This window comes from Mchenga conophoros, linkage group LG22 (assembly GCF_057382185.1).
Source record: "Mchenga conophoros isolate Kocher_MC1m ecotype Shallow Benthic linkage group LG22, M_conophoros_male_GT1.1, whole genome shotgun sequence".
In the NCBI taxonomy this organism is placed as follows: Eukaryota; Metazoa; Chordata; class Actinopteri; order Cichliformes; family Cichlidae; genus Mchenga; species Mchenga conophoros.
The window spans coordinates 38803105-38826872 of NC_140546.1; the positions used below are offsets into that span (position 1 = coordinate 38803105).

At 41.2% G+C, this 23768-nt stretch overlaps 1 protein-coding gene across 1 annotated transcript; it reads left to right on the forward strand.

The window, feature by feature from the left end:
• The first annotated feature begins 11318 nt into the window (after positions 1-11318).
• Positions 11319-17876, forward strand: LOC146549933 (ubiquitin carboxyl-terminal hydrolase 37-like). Its single transcript, XM_085261849.1, has 17 exons — positions 11319-11448; positions 11543-11628; positions 13132-13212; positions 13411-13466; positions 13662-13734; positions 13844-13927; positions 14429-14484; positions 14729-14785; positions 14880-15011; positions 15103-15226; positions 15313-15464; positions 15570-15669; positions 15810-15886; positions 16064-16172; positions 16783-16840; positions 17009-17166; positions 17253-17876. The coding sequence occupies exons 2-17, from the start codon at positions 11593-11595 to the stop codon at positions 17256-17258; spliced, it is 1359 nt and encodes a 452-aa protein (XP_085117975.1). The 5' UTR covers positions 11319-11448; positions 11543-11592; the 3' UTR covers positions 17259-17876.
• The last annotated feature ends 5892 nt before the right edge of the window (positions 17877-23768 follow it).

Here is a 23768-nt window from a genome sequence, read left to right on the forward strand (position 1 = left end):
TGTAAAGAGTTTTTTTTTGTTTAGATTAAAATATTTCACATAGCACACACAGTATGATACAGACTGAAGCTTTAACACATTGTGAAAGTTAAATATCAAGGAATGTTTGAATAAAAAAAATGCCTACTTTCTGATGTGAATGAGAATTTATAAAGAAGAAAGAAGAAGTGTGGTGAATAATATATGATAATGCAGATGTTAATCATACAAAGTAAACTGGAGCGGACCCTAAACACACTTTGATCCGTGTAATAGATCTTATAATTTGGATTCAGAGAGTTTATAAATGTTGTTGTTCATGCAAAGTCACACACAAATCCGATTTCATTCCATCAGCATGATGTTCAAAATTGAAAGCATATCAGCACTTCACTGAAATGAAAAACAGGAATAATGATAATCAACACTGATTTGATGTGAATCACTTTTGTCGATGGTTTTCATTAATGGTTTGATAATGCATCGCTATGAATTATGGAATGTAATTACTTCCTCTCATAAAGGATGCTTTAGTGTCTCCTCTGCAAAAAGAGGTAATAAAGGTAGCACTGAAGCACATTTCCTTTTGAGAGAACTTAACTAGCTCTGACTGTGGCCACAGAGACTTCAGGTTCAGTGTTCAGACGGATCAGGCCTGTTCAGTTTCCACCTGCTGCTGACACAACTCCACAATTCCCTCAGGGATTTGAATTCCAGGTGCAGAATTTTAACCAGGGACAACCTTGGATCAAAGCTGGACAACTGCTCAGCCATTGAGTCCACTTCTCTTGGAGGACGGTGTCTTGTTCTTGGCTGGGAAAGATGGAACACTTACACATGTGAGTGAGAAGCGGGGAGAGAAGCTGCTGCCTGCGAGTTTGCTGTAGGAGAAGTGCACTGGCAGAGAGAAGAGAGCTTGAGTTTGACCAGGTACCAAAGCAAATTTTTTCATACTGGACAAATAATGTAAATATGACGGTGTATCACAAAAGATTGATATCAAACTGATCACTTGACCTATATTATGTTACTTGCTCTTCAAGTGAATGAACAAATGGCGAAATGAAAAGCCGAACAACAATGCTGTTTTTTTAGAGAGTCTTAGCTTACATGTGTGTTTATTTCATATTTTCAGTTATTACCTTACACAGCTAAATAAAGCACTCTAAATCGGTTTTAGTTATGCAAGAAAGTGCAATAAACTACAAAAAAATTGAAAATCGTTTTTGTTTTTTTAACATATATTTCTAGTTAGAGAAATTTAAGAGGCTTATCCCTCAAAACTGTAAATACAAAAAAGTTGCACAAAATAGTTTCCCACCACAGGAAATTTATTTTGAGTGTCTTCATAGTTTTATTTTTGAAATACACCAATTTTTATATACTGCAGGAAAAACGAAAACAAATATTATAGTCCTAATTTGCAAAAAAGCAGCATATGCATCTAAATAAAATTATTTCCAGCAGTGCAATTTGAGTTCTAAGCATCCCAGACACGACACAGAAAGTCATAAAGTCAAACATAACTTTTAAAAACACCAGTATATGCTCATGAGGCCCTGATGGTAAAAAACTACATTTCCGCGAAAATGACGCCACTTCCGGTTTCGGGGCAGGTAATGCGATAGTTCACGCTGTCGTCTATTGTAACTAGGAAGTGGTATGAACAGCTGATCGGATCGGCAAAGCGTGTTTCTGGAATATTATGTTTTTGTTGCTGCAAGTGCTTTTTATGCAGTTTCTGCAAAGCTATATGTGGAAGGAAACTGTGACCTAGGACAAGCTGATGGCATAAGATGTAAGTACAACTCCTCCGGTTTCATATGCAAAAAAAATTATTGCTAGCTTACATGGCTGCAGTGCTACCGGGATTTAAAAGTAGTTGCGCAAAACGGAGCGTGCCCGCTCTGACCGGTTTTAAAGGGTTAAAGCGTGGAAGTACTGACCTTACTTTGAGTTTGATTCTGTAAAAAGTGACAAAAACATTAGCTGTTCACTGCATGGGAAGAAAACATTCTTTTTACAGCGAAACTCCCCCCCCCTCCCCTAAACTTCCGAGCAAGCACTGAGTACGCTGCCACGGTAATGTGAAATTCACAGAGAAACTCCCAGATCCTTCCACTGACTGCTGCGACACACCTGCACCAGGGCAAACCTCCGCCTGCCCCACTCCTGCTATACAGGTGAAATAGAGCAAATAGAGAAATAGAGCAACAGGATTGCTGAGTCTTTGATTTTATTTATTTTCTGCTGTGTTTTACTTGCATCTATTTAAAAGAGTGAGTGTAAATGGCCTGCATTTGTATAGCGCTTTTCTAGTCCTTAACATATTTGACATAAGATAAAAAACAACAACAACATGAAATCCAACATACCTGATAAAAAAGAAAGAAAAAAAGAAAGGCCTCCAAGTAAATAATTTGCCCAGTCCAGCTTCTACGACCAAATACAAACAGTGGGGAAGAGGGTTAGCTCAACCCACCACAACTTCCAAGCTAGCAAGGAGTATATATTCATGCTAGCATTTAGGGCACCTAAAACACATTTATGATACACACATACTACACACTTATAACATTAACCAGCCAGCCCACCAAGATCAGGAGCACCTATCATAGGAGGGGTCTCATGAACGCCATCTTCGACTGGGTCAGCGGCGGATTGCTGATGGATCCATGATAGTGTGCGGTCATCACACTCGCCAATGCTGGAGACGGAATCCACAGTACGGGTGGCAGGAGGTACGCTCCTGTGTCCCCAAAAGATGTCACAGACCCATCCAGGTCAGACTCAGGGGGGCCACTGACAACGCTCACAGCAGGATGTGCAGGATCGTCGTTCAATGTTGTATCCAAGGGCAAAAAGTTAACTTGAAGGAGCAGGTTGCGATGCACCACACGCTCATGACCTTCTTTGTCTCTGATACGGCAGATGTGAAGAGCAGGATCCAAGTCGACTACCGTGTACACAACAGGTCCCCATTTGTCAGAGAGCTTCCTTTTTCCTCTGACTCCCTTGTTTGCCAACAACACCTGGTCCCCTAGTGATAGAGGCAGACCCTTCACCTTTCTGTTGTACTGGTCAGACTGGTGTCTCTGCTCCATCGTGATGTGCTCCTTGGCTTGGAGCATAGCAGAGCACAGGTCATCCATCAGTGACTTGACATAGATATCATAGTCACAAATGGTGTCATCATGAAGGACATCCCGAAACATGAGGTCAATTGGCAACCTTGGGACCCTCCCAAACATCAGGTAGAATGGCGCAAAGCCGGAGGTCTCGTGTGCTGTACAGTTATACACAAACGCTATGGACTGTATCATCTGCGGCCATTTCTGCTTACATCTGGGGGGGGAGGGACCGTAACATGTTTCCAAGGGTGCGATTAAATCTCTCTGTGGTACCATTACCCATGGGGTGGTATGGTGAAGTGTGGGATTTGGCAACACCACCCAAAACCAGAAGCTCTGCAAGCAGCTCACTCTCAAAACTAGCTCCCTGGTCAGAGTGAATGCGCTGAGGGAAGCCATACACACAGAAAAATCCATCCCAGAGCTTTTTAGCAACTCTCTTAGCTGTCTGATCCGGGCAGTGGAATGCATGTGCTAATTTTGTGAAGTGGTCAGTAATCACAAGGACATCCACAGACTTGTTGTTGCTGTCCTCAGCTGACCAGAAGTCAATGCACACAGGTTCCAGTGGAGCACAGGTCTTAATGCTTTCTAACGGGGCCCTAGCTGCTGGCTCTGGGGTCTTGCTGAGAACACACCTGCGGCAATTTCTCACATGATCGCGCACATCCTTCTCTATATCATACCAGAAGAAACGCTGACAAGCCAAGGAGAGTGTGAGTGTGCGAGGTTGACCTTGATGACCAGCATTGTCGTGTATGCCAGACAGCACCACTTGTTTTAGGGAGTCAGGTACCACAAACTGGAATCTCTTGTGTTTGGCCAGTGGGTCCCTCACAACTCTGTAGAGGACACCATTGAGGAATGTGAGCTAATCCCATTGTTTCAGGAGCAGCAACGTATGTTGGTGCTCTGACAAATGGGGACCTGTTGGGTCTGCGCTTACGCTCAACATAGCGGGCTACTCTGGAGATCCCCTGTTTGATGAGACAGGAGATCAGCATGGGATAGCGCATGAAAGACATCACAGTCAGGTGGACTAATGGAGGTCAGGTGACCAGCGAGGGATGTTGCACGCTGGCGAGAAGCAGACTCCCACTCACAGAGGGAAGGCATGTCATCAGTTGACAGAGACACATCAAGCACAGCAGAGGGTGGAGCACTGCGTATCGATTGAGGTTGACAGGTCAAACGGAAGGCATCTTGGACACTGGCATCTTTCACATCACTGATTTGCTCTAGCAGCTCAAAGTACGGCTCCGACAGGAGGTGCTGGGGCCAAAGGCCTCACAAATGGTTCCCTGCTCAGGGTGTCTGCCACGATGTTCAGCTTTCCAGGAGCATATTTGATCTCAAAGCAGTATGGTGCAAGCTTAGAGACCCAACGCTGTTCACAGGCATCCAGCTTTGGCTTAGTCAGAATGTATGTGAGAGGATTGTTATCAGTCCAGACAGTGAACCGGTGACCCTTGAGCCAGTGGCTGAATTTATCGCACACAGCCCATTTCAGAGCCAAAAATTCAAGCCGGTGTGCTGGGTATTTGGCCTGACTGCGGCTGAGAGACTTACTAGCAAAGGCTATAGGTCTTGCTCTCTCCTCACCAGTTGGCACCTGGGATAATACAGCACCCAGCCCATCCATGGAAGCATCAGTTGAAAGGATGAATGGCCTCTCAAAATCAGGATGTGCCAGCACCGCACAGCTGAGGAGTGCACCTTTGAGTCCCTCAAATGCCTTCTCGCAAGCAGGAGTCCAGTCTTGAGGGGTGAGCTTACGAAAGGTTCCAGGTTTCCGACTCCCATGGCAGCCTTTAGTCCTCTTCTGACCGGCAGTTAGAGCAAAGAGTGGCTTTGCAATATGAGAGCACCCTGGAATGAAATGCTGGTAAAACATCACCATGCCAAGGAAGGATCTCACTTTCCTCTGAAAAGGGGTGCGACCGTCACCATCCATAAGGTCAGTCTTCTGAAAACTGGCGATAACCCTCACTTTATCCCGATCAACCGAGACACCACCAGCATCCACGACATGACCCAAAAACCTCACATAGCGTCTGAGAAAGTGACATTTTTTCTGCGTCAGCTTCAGATTGCTAGTCCTCAGGCGAGAGAAAACAATCTCGAGACATTTTAGGGCCTCCTCTTCTGAAGGTGCAAACACCAGCAGGTCATCAAGATAACACAGGAGGCTGGAAAAGTTCAAGTCACCAAAGATGCTGAGCATCATCCGCATAAAAGATGCTGGGCTGTTGCATAGACCCTGGGGAAGTCTGTTGTACTCATACAGGCCAAGAGGTGCAGTGAAAGCCATGTACCATCTGTCAGACTCATGGAGGGGAATGTTGTAGAACCTGGATGTGAGGTCCATGGTGCTGAAGAAAGCATTCCCACCAAGGGCAGCAAGGCAGTCAGCCTGATGGGGCAGTGGGTGAGCATCCTTAACGGTTTTGGCATTGAGCCAGCGGAAGTCAGTGCATATCCTCAAGTCACCTGACTTCTTCCAAACCATTACCAGTGGTGCGGCGTATTTGCTGGTGGACTTACTGATGATGCCTTTCATCTCCATGTCTGACAGCACCTCTCGCAACTTATGATAGTGAGCCGGGGGTACTCTGTGATAGGGAAGCCTGAAAGGGTGGTCGTCAGTGAGGTGGATATGATGGACAAAGTCTTTCACCTCACCACAGTCCAGTTTGTCTCTAGAGAACACATCTTGGTAAGTCAACACAAGCCCCACCAATTTCCTCTTCCACCCATCTGACACTTCACAGCCCTCAATGTCAATATCAGCCAACCCAGCGTCTTTGAGTAGCTGTGCAGAGTCAGGCACAGAGTCTGATGAGGGAGGATTGCAAAATGCATGTAAGAAGAAAAATACCTTATACAGAGAATTTATAATGAACAGAAGTACAGAAGCTGAAAATAAATACAAGAAATATAAAAATAAATTAACGAGTATTTTAAGGTCATGTAAAAAGGAATACTATGAAAAATTACTGATTATGAATAAAAATAATATTAAAGGGATCTGGAAAACATTAAATACCATCATCAAAAAGGGCTCGGGGCAGGCAGACTATCCTTCGTATTTCGCAAATAATGATAGAAATATTACTAATATGAGAGATGTGGTAAATGAGTTCAATAAATTCTTTGTAAGTGTTGGGCCAGACTTGGCTGAAACAATTCCTGATATAACAGATTCTGTAGAGAAAGAAACTAGACTCATTGACCGCAATCCTCATTCAATGTTCTTAACGGTGGTGGAAGAAATGGAAATCATTGATATTGTTGGGAAATCACAAACAAAAAACTCTACAGACTCTGACGACATTGATATGGAAATCGTTAAGAGAGTGATAGAGGGCATTTCCAAACCCTTAACACACATTTGCAATTTGTCCTTACAAACTGGTACATTCCCAAAACAAATGAAAACAGCTAAAGTAACACCACTGTTTAAAAATGGTGACAGACACCAATTCACAAATTATAGGCCTGTCTCTCTACTTTCTCAATTTTCAAAAATACTGGAAAAAGTCTTTAGTAATAGACTTGACAAATTTATAGATAAACACAAAATAATAATGGACAGTCAGTATGGTTTCAGATCAAATAGATCAACATCATTGGCATTAATGGAACTGATCGAAAATATCACCAACAATATAGATAAAAGACAATGTATAGTTAGTGTATTCATTGACCTAAAAAAAGCTTTTGACACAATTAATCATGACATATTACTTGATAAACTGGAGTATTATGGCATTAGAGGAGTGGTGTTAGAATGGGTAAAGAGTTATTTGAGAGACAGGCAGCAATTTGTGAAAATTGGGGGAATATCAATCAGAGTGTATGGACATTGTTTGTGGAGTTCCGCAGGGGTCAGTATTGGGACCAAAGCTGTTTATCCTCTATATCAATGATATATGTAGAACATCAGATATACTACAGTTTATTCTATTTGCAGATGATACAAATATTTTTTGTGCTGGAGAGAATTTACAGCAGCTTTTGGAAATTGTCACACAAGAAATGATTAAACTGAAAACATGGTTTGATAGAAATAAGCTATCATTAAATTTGGAATTTATGTTATTCGGAAATTGTAAAAAAGATGCAGGAGCAAAATTATTAGTAAACAATGTTGAAATAGAGCAAGTTTCGGATACAAAATTTCTGGGTGTGATAATAGATAACAAAATCTGCTGGAAACCTCACATAAAGCATATACAAGCCAAACTGTCAAGAAGCATCTCCGTACTGAGTAAAGTTAAATATTTTTTGCCTTCCAAATCACTCCGGGTACTTTATTGTTCACTTATATTGCCATATTTGGAATACTGTGTGGAAATTTGGGGAAACACATATAAAACTGCACTTCAACCAATATGTAAAATTAAAAAAAAAAAGCAATCAGGATGATTACTAAAGCAGGATTTAGAGACCATACTAACATCATGTTTTTGAAATTAAAAATACTGAAGTTTATGGATCTTATAAAATATAAAACTGCAAAAATTATGTACAAGGCCAGATACAATATGTTACCAGGAAATATACAGAGGATGTTCTATGACAGAGAAGGAGACTATGAATTGAGGGGGAAATTGAATCTAAGGATTCTTAAAGCACGGTCAAAGGTTAAAACCTTTTGTGTCACTATTTATGGGGTAAAACTGTGGAATAGTTTTACTATAGATCTACAGCAATGCTCAGGAATTAGTAAGTTCATGAAAATACTTCGAAAACTGATTTTGGAAGAATATGATACCGATAAAGATGATCACCCATTGTATGTATAAAAATATCAAATTATATCCAAATTATATCAAGCACGGTAGCCATGTTTATATAGGTTCTCCTCGTGTATTGTGTGGAGTATGTGATGATGGGAATTAGGTGAATTATGTGGGATCAATAAGATGTTGAGCAGGGGTAGGAATTAATAAGTATGTTCATACTTCTTCCTACTCCTTTTCAGACCAAACATTGTTACATTATGTCAGACGATTTTGTTTTATTTCATTATTTTTTTTTTTTGTTTATCTGAACACATACGTGTGTGTGTGTATATCTACATATATATTCGTATCTGTAAATGAAAATATATGTAGTGTGTATATATTGTTTTTTTGTTTTATATGTCTGAAACAAATAAAGATACAACAATACAATACAAAAAAAACTGGTATGCTGGTCAGTCAGAGTCTCGCAGAGACCTTGAGTGATGGGCAGGTCCTCTACAGCAATACAAGGAAAGACATCCGCAGTCTTAGCATTGCGACGAAGTGTCACAGGGCTCTCTGTTGGGTTAAGGACTTTCATAGGGACCCAACGATCTCCCCACATGGGTGTTATAATGTTCCCCACCATTATATTCTTTGGAGTGGAACGGGTTGACGTGGGTTCCACAATGGCAGTACTTTCTGGAGACACAAGGGCAGAAGCTGGCAGCTTTCCCCAAACTACATATTATTTTTGTGGCAGGAGAGTGACACTCTTCCGCAACCTGACTGTACCTACTTTATCTGGCATCACAGGAGCAGACCACCGTGAGATACAACTCAGCAACTGCAGGAAGTCTTCACAATCAGTGCCAGTGTAATTGGAGTTAATAAGCTCCCAGTAATTTGTATCAGCCTTCATCTTCTGAATGATGGGCCGGATCACATTGCTCCCCACAATGAGTTCATCTTTTTGCCCAGGAACCACAAACGTTGGCACAAGCAACCTAGACCCATATATTTCCAAATCACAGATGCATTTGGGTTGTGTGAGAAGGCCACCGCAACCAACCAGCACCACATTTTCAGAGACCTGCTGCGGAATCAGAGCAACACCAGCAGCTCTTAGCTTGTAATCAGCCTCTTCACTTAGTGTGCATGACATAATTCCTGAATCAAGCATGCCTGTTAAGGACCACCGGCCACTGACGGACACTGGGGTGTAAAACAACTCACTAGCCCTGCCAACTCTTTGTGAACCCATAATAACAGTCTTCTCATCAGAGAGGCCACTACAGCAGTTAACATATATGGTTTCTGGATCTGTTACATTTGTGAGGGTTTCATTAACACTGCCCATGCTACCCCTCTCGTTACATGGGCTGGCTAGTTTAAAGCAGCATTGGTGGGAGGAGGGACTGAAATGCTTTGTTTCTGGCGCAACTGTGGGCATTCACGCCTCATGTGTCCAGGGTCAAAGCGGCTGTGGCATAGCTTGTACAGCCTACAATGCAAATGGGTTGTGTGTTCATGTGAGCCACACACTCTGCAAGAAGCACGATAAGCACTGCGGTGCCCATGGGAATGACCCGTGGGTTGTGGGCACCTAGGACCAGTGGCTAGTGATGCAGTGCACATGGACAGAACCTTGTCAAACAGTGCTACCATCTGTTGAACATCTGGCTCAGCTGGAGGAGGGCCGGAAACTGGCAAAGATTGGAGCATGACATGAGGAGTCGAGGGAGGACAAGCCGAGGGCTGCTGCACACTTACCATGTCACCAGAAGAGAGAGGCTGACATGTGTCTGCAGAGGGAACAGAGGGCATAGGGTACGAGGCTGGCTCATGTGTTACTGGGACTGCTTGAGCACTACTGGAGTGGGGCTGGCTGTTAACAGTAACAGGGCTCAGATGTGGGATGGACAGACATGCTGTATTATGAGACAAAACACTAGACTGTCTTACTTTCCTCACATAGTTGTCCAGACGGTTCTGAACCTCAGCCGCAGTCCATTCCTCAGGAGCCTTCAGTTGAAAAGACAAGGCAAGACTGTGATCAGGACAGTGATTAATGAACATCGAAACAACCTCACCACTGGGGTCCTCTACCAGTTTGCCACGCCTGCGGAGACACTCATCAGCAGCGTCAATGGACTTGTTCAACTGGATCCAGTAATCCATGGCATTCTCACCTGGTCGTGGCACAGTACTGTAGAAATCTTTCATGGGCAGGCTGGAATATGTCAAGTCGCTGAAGTTAGATCTCAGTATGTCAAACACAGGAGTGATAAGATCATTCCCATTCAACTCAAGGCGGCAACGAAGTGACACCTTGACCACATATCTGGCATTATAAACTAGTTTTAAAAAGAGACTTTTTCATTTGATTACATTTTATATGATGGATTATGCAGAAAAAGTAGAATTGGGCTGAAAGATCTATCGCTTTATTACCTATTCAGGTTGTAAATCATGTTTTTAAAACGTAACTTAGTAACTAATTACTTTTGAAAATAAGTAATCAGTAAAGGATCAGGATTACTGGTTTGAGACCGGATGTAGGGTTGTAGATTTCCGATAGTTTTACTTTGCGGTCAATCGCTACTACGAAGATTTACTCCAAAATCATGTCCAAAACTCGAAAACGGAAAGATCGCGTTAAGTTACAAAGAGCAGAAGGTGGGAACACTCACTGCTGTTGTGTCATAAAAAATCTAATGATCAATTTAAAGAGTTTAGATCGATCAGTTGTTTACGTCACTCAACACAAGCAGAACTGCATCACTGCAGCAGAAGACACATCGTCCACATTCAGAAGCACATCTCTGTATAGTGACTGGTCTTGTGATTTAAACAGGCAAATGTTCAGCATTCAAACTACAGGTGAAAAATAGTCAAACCAGATGTTTCCCCCGTTATGTTAATATCAGCTAGTCAAGTACACACCTACACAACATGTTAACAAACCGTGAAAAAAAGCCACACAAAAAATGAACGATTGCTGGTAAGGGTTTCTATACATTAGTATTTACGAAGGGTATGTTGTGACTTACCTTCCAAATTACAGAGGTCCCTCGCTATAACGTGGTTCACCTTTCACCTCGCTGTTTCGCAGATTTTTTTAGCGCAAGTTTGCATGCTTTTTTTTTTACGTCACCTTGTGTCCTGATCGCTGCAGACGATCTCCTCCGTGACGTCTCTCCTGTACAGTACAGAATCGCTGCATCGATCACTAGCAGTGTGACTCTGAAGTGCAGTGCTGTATGTCCACGATGTCCACGAAACGTTTTGCACCGTCAAAAAATAAAATTCAGACTACAGACAGCTTCAGGTGAGTACACGTGGTGCACAAGGACCAAATCTCACCTTCTCAACCTGGACAAAATGAATTATTTTACACTGATACTGTAAACTTTTGTTTGTGTGTCAGGTTTCCATACATCGGAAACAGCTGCTGCATCTGTAATTCTGTCCGTCCCGAGGAGAGTCCACACTCTACATCAGATCCTTGGCTCACCTATAATGACGCACAGGTGCTGCACACAACTGGATCTGCAGCTTGTGAGGAACAGCAGCACTCAGCCTACATCCTGTTTTACAAGATTAACGTAAGAAGACACAGCATCTCATCCTGAAGTGAGAGAATGGCACGCCAGCTGCAGCCTAATCCAATCTCTCTTCTTTTCTTTTTTCGGTGCCCAGACACCCTTCAGTTTCATCATGTCATCCCTAACAATACAATGTAGAGTTGGATGGAGGATGAAGACAGCAGAGAGCAAAAGAAACAGGTAAGAGCAGACAGGTAGTCAGAGTTAACAAAAACTTTTAAAGCCAGTGTAGCTTCTGTTTTGAACACATTTATTGATGACAATTTTACATAAATAAGCAGTGTGTTATACTGTTATCAGATGTGGAGTCTCACTAACCACTTTAATAGTGACTTGTGTCTCAAATACTGTTTATTTGTCTTAGTTACAGATAGTGAAATAAAAATGGAACGAGAAGCGTAGGATTTTGAATTGATACCATTGGTGCATCTACTAAAGTTCTGGGGTCAGTTTGAATATCAGTGACCTTGACCTTGAGTTCAAGTTTTCTGAAAATCTTGTGAATGCTACAACTCTGTGACGAGAAGTAAGTCTCCTAGGTCTTTAAATTTGTATATAGGTGAATCTAGTAGGAAGCTGAAGGGTTGCACTGCGGGCCATCTGTAGAGGTGTAGAGTCAACAACCTGTCTGTGAACGTGGACAAAACAAAAGAGATTGTTGACTTCAGGAGAGCACAGTGGGATCACTGCCCACTTAACATGAATGGATCCTCTGTGGAGGTCGTCAAGAGCACCAGATTTCTTGGTGTCCACCTGGCGGAGAACCTCTCCTGCTCCCTCAACACCAGCTCCATAACCAAGAAGGCCCAGCAGCGTCTCTACTTCAAGCAGAAGCTGAGGAAAGCCCATCTCCCACCATCCATTCTCACCACCTTTTACAGTGGGACTAACAAGAGCATCCTAAGTAGCTGCATCACTGTCTGGTATGGTAACTGCAGCGTATTAGATCGCAGTACCCTACAACGGATTGTGAGAGCAGCTGAGAAGATCATTGGAGTCCCTCTCCCCTCCTTATAACACCCGCTTGCTGGAGGACCCCACACAGCCTTCAAACACACTCTTCACCCTGCTGCCTTCTGGAAAGAGGTCCCAGAACATCCGGGCCCTCGCTACCAAACTACGGAAAAGTTTCTTCCCACAAGCCGTCAGACCCCTGAACACTCAGTGACTGCACTGGCACACGCACACCTTCACACATGTCACTACCAAGCACTTATCTGCAGTATCTCACACTCATACACATACATACAGACACCAAGTTACTTTTGCACAATACTCAGCATTTTGCACATTTCCATTGTCTTGTGTCTGTATCGTCCTGTTCTGTCTAGTTTTGCACTGTTTTGTCTTGTTTATTTTTGCAATTTATGCACACTGCACTTTATGTAGTCCTGGGTTTGTCCGTATATGTCATATATAGCACCAGGGTCTCGGAGGAACGCGGTCTCATTTCACTCTGTACAGTACCTCTGCACGTGGTTAAAATGACAATAAAAGCCACTTGACTTGACCTGTATTTTGTAGCAGTTGCTTGGAGACGAGCACCATACAGTTCAAATGAGCATACATTCCAAAATATGCAAATGAGCCCCATACATCATAATGCTGATGTTTGCTGTTCAGGGTATGAACGTTCTATGCTGAAAGTTTATAAATATACAACCTTTGACTGCTTGTTTTCAGTTGAACTTTTGCAAAGCTGAGGAGATTTTGGCTGCGATCACATCAAGTCCAAAGATGTTTAAACTTCTTTTTCACAGAAAGGTAAGTTTGAAGAGACTCGCAGCACATTTCTCTGAATGTTTTCTTATGGTAAATAAGCATTTTTGAAACTTTTAAGGAAGCTTCTTGGATGATTTCTGTAAAAACTGAATTTTGAATCCAAATGAAGGATATTGTATTTTCTTACCATATACTTTGTTTTATGCCATTACTGATGTTGCTTTTCTTGTTTCTAAACAGAAATCACACAAACAAAACGTGGCAGAGAAGGAAATTCCTTCTACGTCTCATCAGAGGTAAAGAAATGCGCCGCTCTTTAATGCTGCTGGAGATATTTATAGCAGTGGTTTAGTTGGAGTAGAGTGTAAATGTACAAAATACATGATTTTGTTCCATTACAGTTATTAATTTTTATCTGCAATCTCCAGCATGTACTCCTTGTTAAAAATTTCCACTTTGAAAAATAACATTTACACTTTTGTCCTCATCAGCATCCCGGATGCTTGTGTTGCTGAAAATGGTCAAAAGAAGAAGAGAAAATGGAGACACCTCTGCTGTTCCTCGGTTTGCTTTTACACGAAACATATGAAATGCACATTCTCTTTAAATTGCACTTGTTAATTTAAAGTGACTTTACTTTTTTAATAAACTTATGTTTGTTCGTCCTCTGCAGCAAACTGACAGCGATGCAGAGGCAGAGAGCAACACTGTGAAGACACAAAAAAAGTGTCGCTGGTTTCTTTTTAAATTCTGGAAGGTATGTTTTATGGAAAGAGTCACTGTCATCAAGCATTTACTCATCACAGTTAAATGCGAAGAATTAAGAGCAATTTAGCACATCCATGTCCTCAAATTAAGTTCAAAGATGTTTAAACGTTTTTTTTTTCACAGAAAGGTAAGTTTGAAGAGACTTGCAGGATGTTTCTCTAAATATTTTTTATGGTAAATAAGCATTTTTGAATCTTTTAATGAAGCTTGATGGATGATTTCTGTAAAAACTGAATTTTGATCAGAACCAAATGAAGGATTTTGTATTTCATAGGACAAACTTTAAAACTCAATTTAAAGCATGAATAAATTGTTTTTAATTTATTTAAAGATATTCCTATATATCTGCTTCATGAGCTGACAGCTCACTAAAGTGATAAATAATATGAAATAATACCAAATTTTCTAACTGGACACTTTTCATGGAGAGACTCCCTTGGTATGTTTGTTTTATGCCATTACTGATGTTGGTTTTCTTGTTTCTAAACAGAAATTACACAAACAAAACGTGGCAGAGAAGGAAATTCCTTCTACGTCTCATCAGAGGTAAAGAAATGCGCCGCTCTTTAATGCTGCTGGAGATATTTATAGCAGTGGTTTAGTTGGAGCTGTTTTATTTCCCTTTTATTGGCATTTTTCTTCCACCTTGTGTATTTACATCTTTTTTACTACTTTTGGACGTCCTCCAAAATGTTTCAACTTCAAAGCTCATGCATACATGCGCATACACTGCTCAGAATCTTGACATCTTTCCTAATTTTGTGTTTGTGTTTTTACCTTTTTGGAGCAGTGTAGCATGCGGTGGGAAAAAAATAGAAAGTCAAACTGGGACTATAGACTGCTTCGGGTGAGTACACGTGGTGCACAAAGACTCACTTTGTCAAAGTGGAGAAAATGAATTCTTTTACACTGATACTGTAAACGTTGCGCGTGTGTGTCAGGTTTCCAAACATCGGAAACACCTGCTACATGAACTCCTGCCTGCAGAGCCTCCTCAACATTGAGGAGTTCATAAGAGACATCAGGCGTCAGGGGGTTTTGTGGAGCACAGATCCAGAAGCTCAGCTCTTAAGGTGCGCTACGTCAACCTTCTACTTTCTTCAAAAACCTGAAGAACAAAGAGATCTAACAGCAGAAATGTCTGTTTACCCTTCCTTTCTACAGAAGGCTTATTGATGTCAGGGACTGTCACGAGTCAACAGATTATGGCCTTAAAGATCACCACCTAAGAGCTTTTAAGAAGGCATTCAGCAGTCAAGCTCCTGAATACACCGGCAGTGCACAGAAAGTGCGTCAGCTATTTGGACATTTCGTTTTTTTGCTTTACCTTCTGATTTTGATGTACTGTTTTAAATCTCTCTGCTTTTCTTTCAGGACGCTCATGAATTCCTAACATTATTCCTCGATGAGGTCAAAAGGCTCACACCTCACCTGGAGAGGAACGCAGCTCTCCTGGGCCAAAGTTATAGCTGCCCAGTAGAAGACCATCACATTTTTAAAATGGAAAACATGAGGACATGCAAGAGGTAAGCCTGTCTTTCAGAAACGCAGAGCTGGTTGCAATATTTTCATATACCTCTTTTCCACGTACCTGATCTTTACTTTAACTACGTTACTCCTGAAATGTGTAGCTGCGGTCACCAATCATCACAGCAAGAGGAATTCACCAGCTTGTCTCTAGACCTTGTTCCAGAGGGGTCTATTATAAACATGTTAGAGACATACTTGAAGGTAAGATCACAAATTCCAATAGAGTTGTCGTATCAGCGATCTTAACACACCTTTTTTGTTAGTGTTTGTGTGCATGTGTGTGTGCATATGTTGAGATTTCTTTCTACCATAAAGCCTGTTTTCTCTGTGCTGTTGTTCAGGAACAAGAAATAGAATTTCGCTGTGATTGTGGAGGGACGGCCTCAGAACTGAAGTCGTCTTTTGATACACTGCCAAGGTGAGTAAGGTCACATCAGAATTGATCGACTGACCAGGTTTCCAAACTGTGGCGCATCAAATATCAGAGTTCTTCGAGACAATACTTGAGCAGTCGTTTTCTCCCATCTTCTGTTTGTGTTTGACACTCATTCTTCTTATTTTCTACCTTGTTTGTGTTTTTTTTCTTTTCTGCCAGAGTTCTGATCTTGCATCTGAAGAGGTTTGGCTTTACACAAACCTACAAGATTAAGAAGGTGGATGACCCCGTCAGGCTGCAGAGGGACTTGGTGGTGCCATCCAATCAGGTAAAAACAGACTGCAGAACGTCTCAGGCTACGTCCACACTAGCCCGGATAGATTTGAAAACTCCGTGTCCACACTGGCGTTTTCAGTCATTTTCAAATAGTTGTGCGTCTGCATTGAAACGGCCGAAAACGCTTACGTTCCAGTCCTGCGCATGCGCAAAAGTGAGTGAGAATTACAGAATTTGAAGAAAAGCTATCCGGAGCATGTACAAACTGATATTAATCTTTTTTAGGGCTGTCAAAGTTGAGAGCAATCAAAACAACTGCTGTCTAATGCACTCGGCTTATCTTTGTTTAATTGCTCACATGACTGCATCACATGACCAAAATGCGTCATCGTTTTAGAAAGTCTGCGTTTTCGAGTGTCCACACTGCGATGGGACAACTCCGTTTTGAAATGTATGCGTTTTCGAGAGCGTTTTCAAGATGCTGTGTTTTTCCTTGAGGAAAACGCCGTCTCGGTGTGGACGGGAGGTCAAAGCGGAGAGAAAACGATGCGTTTTCAAACGAAAACGCATTAGTGTGGACGTAGCCTCAGCAAATCAGCTTAATTATGGCACTGATGTGAGACTTTATGAAACTAACACTCTTTGGATTTGTTCCTTCTCAGGGTGGTGGCTGTTATAGTCTTTGCAGCATCATCAGTCATTATGGAGGCACAGAGTCAGGTAAAACAACAGACTTGTGACAAACAGAAAATGAAACTTGCTACTTTTCAGTGAAGGACTCACACACAAAAGCTTTTGATGTTCTAAGAAGCACTAAGTCAAAATCACTGTTTGCTTGAATCAGTTGACTTCCAGAAGTTGGATTCATTTGTCTTAATGTGATTTCAGGACACTACATCTGTAGTTCTGTCCATCCTGAGGAGAGTCAGCACTCTACATCAGATCGCTGGCTCACCTATAATGACGCACAGGTGCTCCACACAACTGGATCTGCAGTTTGTGAGGAACAGCAGCACTCGGCCTACATCCTGTTTTACAAGAGAAACGTAAGAAGACACAGCATCTCATCCTGAAGTGAGAGAATTTTTAAATGTCCTGTTACCTTGTTAACCAGTTTTGTCTTCATTCTCAGTTCTGAAACAGGAAATGGAAGGAAGGAAGGAAGTTAAGGTCATCATCATGCTGAGAAGGAAAAGCAGTCGTCCCAGCCCACCATCGCACACTGGAGGACAAGTATAGGTAAGTATTGCCCTCAGGAGGGAGGGTCCTGCCAGAGAGCCTGGTCCTCCCAAGATTTCTTCCTCCAGGAGGGAGTTTTTTCTTGCCACCGTCGCCCCACATTCACTGGTCTCATCAGCAGGGACATTTTTAACCTCCTAAGACCTGAACTTTCATGGCATGCATTTTTAATTCCTCTGTGCCATTTAGGTTGATTGGGACCCGATGAAGGTAAAAACCAAGACATCAGATTCAGACTATCTTTTTTTTGTTTCTCAAAAGAATGAGATCCACATATGAGGACATTCATTTTAAATTTCGATTGAACAGTGGCAGTGTCATGTCCTCCCTCATAAGTGGATATCAGGTTTTTGAAGAGCAAAATTTTGTATTTTGGTCTAGACAACCCAAAATGTTATGTCTACATATGTGGACACCAGGTCCTAGGAGGTTAAAACAAAATCTACTAGAGATCGTCCTTTTCTGGACCAGTGTTTGGCTTGCTCTCTGGGAACAACAAATTAGTGCTGTCAGCGTTAACGTCATTAGGTAAAATGACGTTAACACTGACAGCACTAATTTGTTGTTATTATTATTAATATTATTATTAATTTATTTGTAAAATAAATTAAATAAAAAAAAAACAAAAATGATTTAATTCTTTATTTTATTTTGTTTTATTAAAATCAAAATAACAACAAAAACAAAAATAACTAATAAAAAAATATTAAAAGTATTCAGCAGTGTTTTGTGAATCTTGTAATGAGCCTTAGTTAAGTTGATGTCACAGAAGTTTCTGAATCATTTAGATTGTTCAACAAACTGATTCACTCAGGTAAAGATGGTGAGCTGGAGCAATGGTACCCTTGGAGTTCAGTTTAAGTTTTCAGACAAATATTCCCTCGATCAGTTGCAGCTTCTGCTTTTAAATAAATGATTTAGCTGCAAATGTTTAGCTACAGGTAGCAAAGTCCAAAAGTGACACCAGCCAAACATGCAAAAAATGCAAGATGGTGGTGCGCACAGATACAGCGGCTCTATGCTCTCCACTTACCCAATTTCACTGTGCAAGAAACTGCACAATGACAATAAAAAGCTCTAAGTCTAAAACAGTTTCCTGTCCAGTAAAATCGGGCAATTATTCGCTCCAGAGTTTTATCCTACTCCAGGTGAGCAGCCATCGACTTGTAATGAGCCAGCTAAAACAATAATTTCTCAGTGGCTCTTCTGGCACCAACAAGTGGGTGTGTTCTTCCATCGTGCAAGTGTCACGACACACTGAACATGGTCTGAACATGGATTTTCCCTCGATATGTCTTTTCACCAGTACTATGGGGTATTTGTGAATATCCATGACTGACCCGGCCAGGTGGCCAGCTGGTCTTTGGACAGGGTCACGGCAGTTTCAAGGTTCAACAAAATCCCTTTCACTGACAGACTGAAGGAAAGCTCCTCAAAAATGGAGGGTCTTCAAGCTCCTCAGTGGCAGGAAAAGGTTTCCCGGACCCAGTGTTGTATATTTGTTTCCCAAAAGATTGAACTAGTGGAGAGAAATCAGGTTCTGAAACCATCCAGAGGACAAAGTCTCCAACTGGTTTGTGGAAGTCCAGTTTCTCCAAATTAATCAGCGGGTGAAATGTCTCTTCATGGATGGTTTTGATTCTGTTGTTATTCACGAACAAAGCCGTCAAAGCAGCATCTGAAAGAAAGTCATCTTTCATTGTTGTCTCCAGCGTGTTAAAAGAGAGATCGAGCTCAGTGATGAGTTTTGAAGCGGCTGCAGGGACTTCTCCAAGGTTTTGGCTCGAACAGTCGAAGGATGTTGTTCACAGTGGTGACACTGTTGACTGGTGATTGACAAGCACTGAGATACTAACATGACAAACACAAGAAACATCATGACTTATTCTCCTGAGTGCCTGCAAAACACAAACACAAAATCAAACTCAAAGCTTTTCTCTCAGATGCTGGTGTGGCACAATCTAATGATAAAAAAGGTCATGCTAACAGCTTTTGGAGCACAGCTGCACAAAATAACAGCTTTTGGAGCACAAAATGCATTACAGGTAAACCCAGTACCCAAACATGTTAACAAGGATAAAGAAAAAATCTGAAACAAAAGCAGGTAGTGTGGTGATTTATGTTGTGAGGATGCTTTCACTCCCATCAAAGTCACCCAGTGTTGAGAACCCAAATGAGCCCAAAAACCTCAAGTGGCTGCAACCAACAGCGAACGTCAAGAAGTGGATACTTGCATGTTGAGCCAGAAACATGCAGAAAACCCAAAAGAGGCAAGACAGCACATCTTGGTCCCACTCAGGCAGTACGAACACCTGGAAAGAGGAGCCCACAGTTCAGACCCAAGGTCACTGGTAAGGACACCAGCCAGTTATAAGTCTAGTTTTAATTTTCATTTTAGTGTTATGGCCTTTCTAAGGGTGGCCAGACCATAATATAAGGGTGATCCACCCCTGTCTGACCCCAAGCAGCACATCACACAACCAGTACAATTTTGATGGTGATTTTTTTTCACAGTGATTGAATTCTAACAAAGGAAAGGAGCGAACTATAGCTTCGGGGTGGACCCCAAAACAACAAACAAAAGGGACCGTATCTAAAGGATGTACAAAACTTATTTATGAAAAGAATAAAACCAAATGACAATGTCTTATCTCCCTAACTAAGAAAAACATGAGAAAAGGGTAATCAAATAAAAAGGCAGTCCACCCCTACATGCTCCTGTATAAAGAGACGGGTAACACAAAGCCTGCAGGTTGAGGTCCATGGCGGTGTCATCTTATATGTTGTCTCCAGGTCATTAGCCAATCTGTATGGGTCGTCCCATGGATGCACCAATCACGGAAAGGCACCTGCACACTCAGATTTACATATGAGACAACATTACGACAACAGTCGTAACATTAACTAAAAATGTTTTTCACCATCTCGTTTTAACTTCTGGTTTAGCTTCAGCTAACTAAAACTAAATGGACCTTGGAAATAATCACATCTTAATAGAGTGAACCATAGACTGTATAAAAGATAGGACCATTGCAACTTGACTGCAGCACTTCACCCTTTCACATAGTCCCAGCTCTTCTCTGTCATGTTTTATGGTGCTGCAAATGTCTTCAGTTGGTGAAAGGTCTGGGCTGCTGGTGTCTTGTTGTGCTTGCTATGCATCCCTGACTCGTTTCTTCTTTCTGCATCAAGTAAGGAATGTAGTGAAAGTTCCCAAGAGGTTAAAAACAGCACTGAAAAAATGCCATCAGACCTGAGTTGGGACACTTGGATTATGGAGCTTCTGGACCAAGAGAGTGGATGGGAGCATGTGTTTAACAAGTAAGAGTATAACGTCCCCCAAAATGTCCCTAACTAAGAAAAACATGAGAAAAGGGTAATCAAATAAAAAGGCAGTCCACCCCTACATGCTCCTGTATAAAGAAACAGGTAACACAAAGCCTGCAGGTTGAGGTCCATGGCGGTGTCATCTTATATGTTGTCTCCAGGTCAAGGAGACAACATATAACATGGATAGACAGACAGATTTCAAAATAGCCAGCTGGAATGTTAAGGGGTTGAATAACGGGATTAAGAGGAAGAAAATATTAACATATCTAAAGTTATTGTAACCCACCTAAAATTTGCCTCATGAAAATGAACTGCTGTTCCCAAAGAATGTCAGTAGGTGGCACTATGAGATTGTTTAGTGCTTGTGAACTTGAGTTGAGAACTGTAGAGAAGGAGAATAGCGCTAAGGCTACATATGCTGGTCGGAGCTACTCACCGAGTTTTTCTTTAATCCTTGTTCAAGAAAAAGGTTGTGTGTGAAGACACAAATTGGATTTTACTTTTCCGCTTGTTGATGCTGATGTACCTCTGTTTTTGTGTTTTTTGTTCATTTCCGGTGAGTTGACTAACTGCGCTAGCATAGCAAGCTAATCGTCAGCTAATCATTAGCTTAGTATAATGTAAATTTCATGTGTTCCTTTTAAGTGCTGTATTATCTTTTTATTTCTTCACTTGTGAATGTTTTAAACCAATCGGAAATATTTCTTTGGAAGCTAGTAGGTAAGTTTTATTTATTGTAATGAGATGATAAATATGAGCAGTCTTTGGCTAAATAGTACTGCGACCATGTTTTGCACTTTCCTCGTGCATCAGTAATGTACATTCTCTCAATTCATTGGATTGATGTGACTGCTGTTCACAAAATATGAGATTTGAGTTAAATTTGTATGATGTGGAAATTGTTTTAAGGTTCTTTGATTAATTTTATTATTGATTGCATTAAGTCGTTATATACAAAGAGTGAGAGACATTTGGTCACTAGTGTTGATTAAGTTGTTATATGATATTCATGTAAAATATGTTCACTGCCCTGTGCAGGTTGGTTTTTTTGTTGGAGTCTAAAGTTGCGAGCCAGGATTCCGGATCCCCAGCTGCGATGCAGGAAAGATTTCCAGCCTACTTAAAGTGACAACTGCGTGACTTCTTGACAGATAAGCTTATGAGATCTCAGAACAATACACTACCCGGGTAGTACTACTAACATTAACACTATACTCACACACCTGAACTGAAAAGACTGAAAAGAACTCTGAACACTGAACTCTAAAACTGAATACACAGACTGACAAATATGGACAATTGGAACTGTTGTGAACTGTTGAATGACTGTTTTTGGTTTGTTTTGAATAAATGTTGACTGTTCTTTGAGCTGTGTGTCATTCGCGCCTTAGTCGATTCCTAGACACCATAAGCCTAAGATCCTAACTTTCTCTACATTCAGTAGTGGTAAAGTATCGTGTGTTACATTATCAAGAGTTGATATAGCCTTTATTCAAGAAATGCACACGTGTAAGTCAGAAGCCTTAAAACTTAAATGTTCCTGGGTAGGTAAAGTCTTTTCCAGTCCTGGAACTGGTAAAAGTAGGGGAGTGTCGGTTCTGATTCATAAAGCAGTTAGCTTTACTGAAACAAAAAGTAATAACAGATAAGGAAGGTAGATTTATATTGGTTTATGGACAACTACTGGACACACCAATAATTTTATGTAATATCTATGCACCTAATGCGGACATACTCACCTTTTTTCACAACCTGTCACAGTATCTTTTGGAATTAGAAGGTGCACAAATAGTGGTAGGAAGAGATTTTAATCAAATACTGGATCAAGACCTAGATAGATCACTTCCTAGGAGAGGCACAGAGAGTAAATCTGTAGTTGCCATAAGGCAGATGACCTCAGGTTTAGGTCTGAATGATATTTGGCGGACAATGCATCCAGAAGGCAGGGAATATTCCTTTTACTCTCCGCCTCATAATGTTTATACTAGAATCGACTACTTTCTTATTTCTGAAGCCTTAGTGAATAACTCTATAGATTCAAGTATTGGTAACTAAGCTGTAGTGCCTCTTCACCTCACTGTGCAATACCTTTTGTGCAATACTTTTGTAAATAGTCAACGGTGCAATAGACTCAATACTTGAAATGTGCAATTCTTGAAATGTGCAATTCACTTGTATTTTTATTTTTATTCCTATTTATTCTATTTATCCCCTTCGTATATTTTATTTATATTGTCTCTGTATTTATATATATATATATGTGTGTGTGTGTGTGTATATATATATATATATATAATATTCTGTAACTCTGTAACTTCTGTCGGTGCTGTGCTTTTTTGGAAATCGAATTTCCCAGAGGAACCCACCCGAGGGATTAATAAAGTTCTATCTAATCTAATCTAATATAGTATTCTCGGACCATGTGCCAATTTTTCTATGTCTTGAAAATATTTTACAGATTCCTCAAAGCCGCAGATAGCATTTAAATGTGTCCTTAATTAAAGACTCTGGGTTTATTAAATTGATAAGCGATGAAATACAATTTTACAAACAGACAAATAATCGAGAGGACACTACATTGGCTACTTGGTGGGATGCTGTTAGGGAAAATATTCTAAAACACTTCTTCAGTAAAGACTCAGAGAAGAGAAACACACAGAACTTCTTGCTAGCAAGGGCAGCCTCCAGACTGAGACTCGCGCTGAGCTTTGCCCTTGTCTTTATTTTATACTTCTGTGTGTGTGTGTGTGTGTGTGTGTGTGTGTGTGTGTGTGTGTGTTACTGCTTGTCAAAGGGTCATATACATAAAAGCACAAAAGGTACATCCTTGGTCACAAAGAGGGTAGTCTCCCCCACCCTAGATGGTTCACCCTAGATAACACGGTGGGGAAGTCCAGCAGTTCATCTAAACCAGGGGTGCTCAATACGTCGATCGCGATCGACCAGTCGATCGCAAAGGTAGTATTGGTAGATCGCATGGCATTAAAAAAATAGATGCCAGCCTATCATCCATACAGGGAAGCCAGTCAGATGACAGCAGATTTTTTCTGATGCTTAGGTCGCTGCGCATGCGCAAACA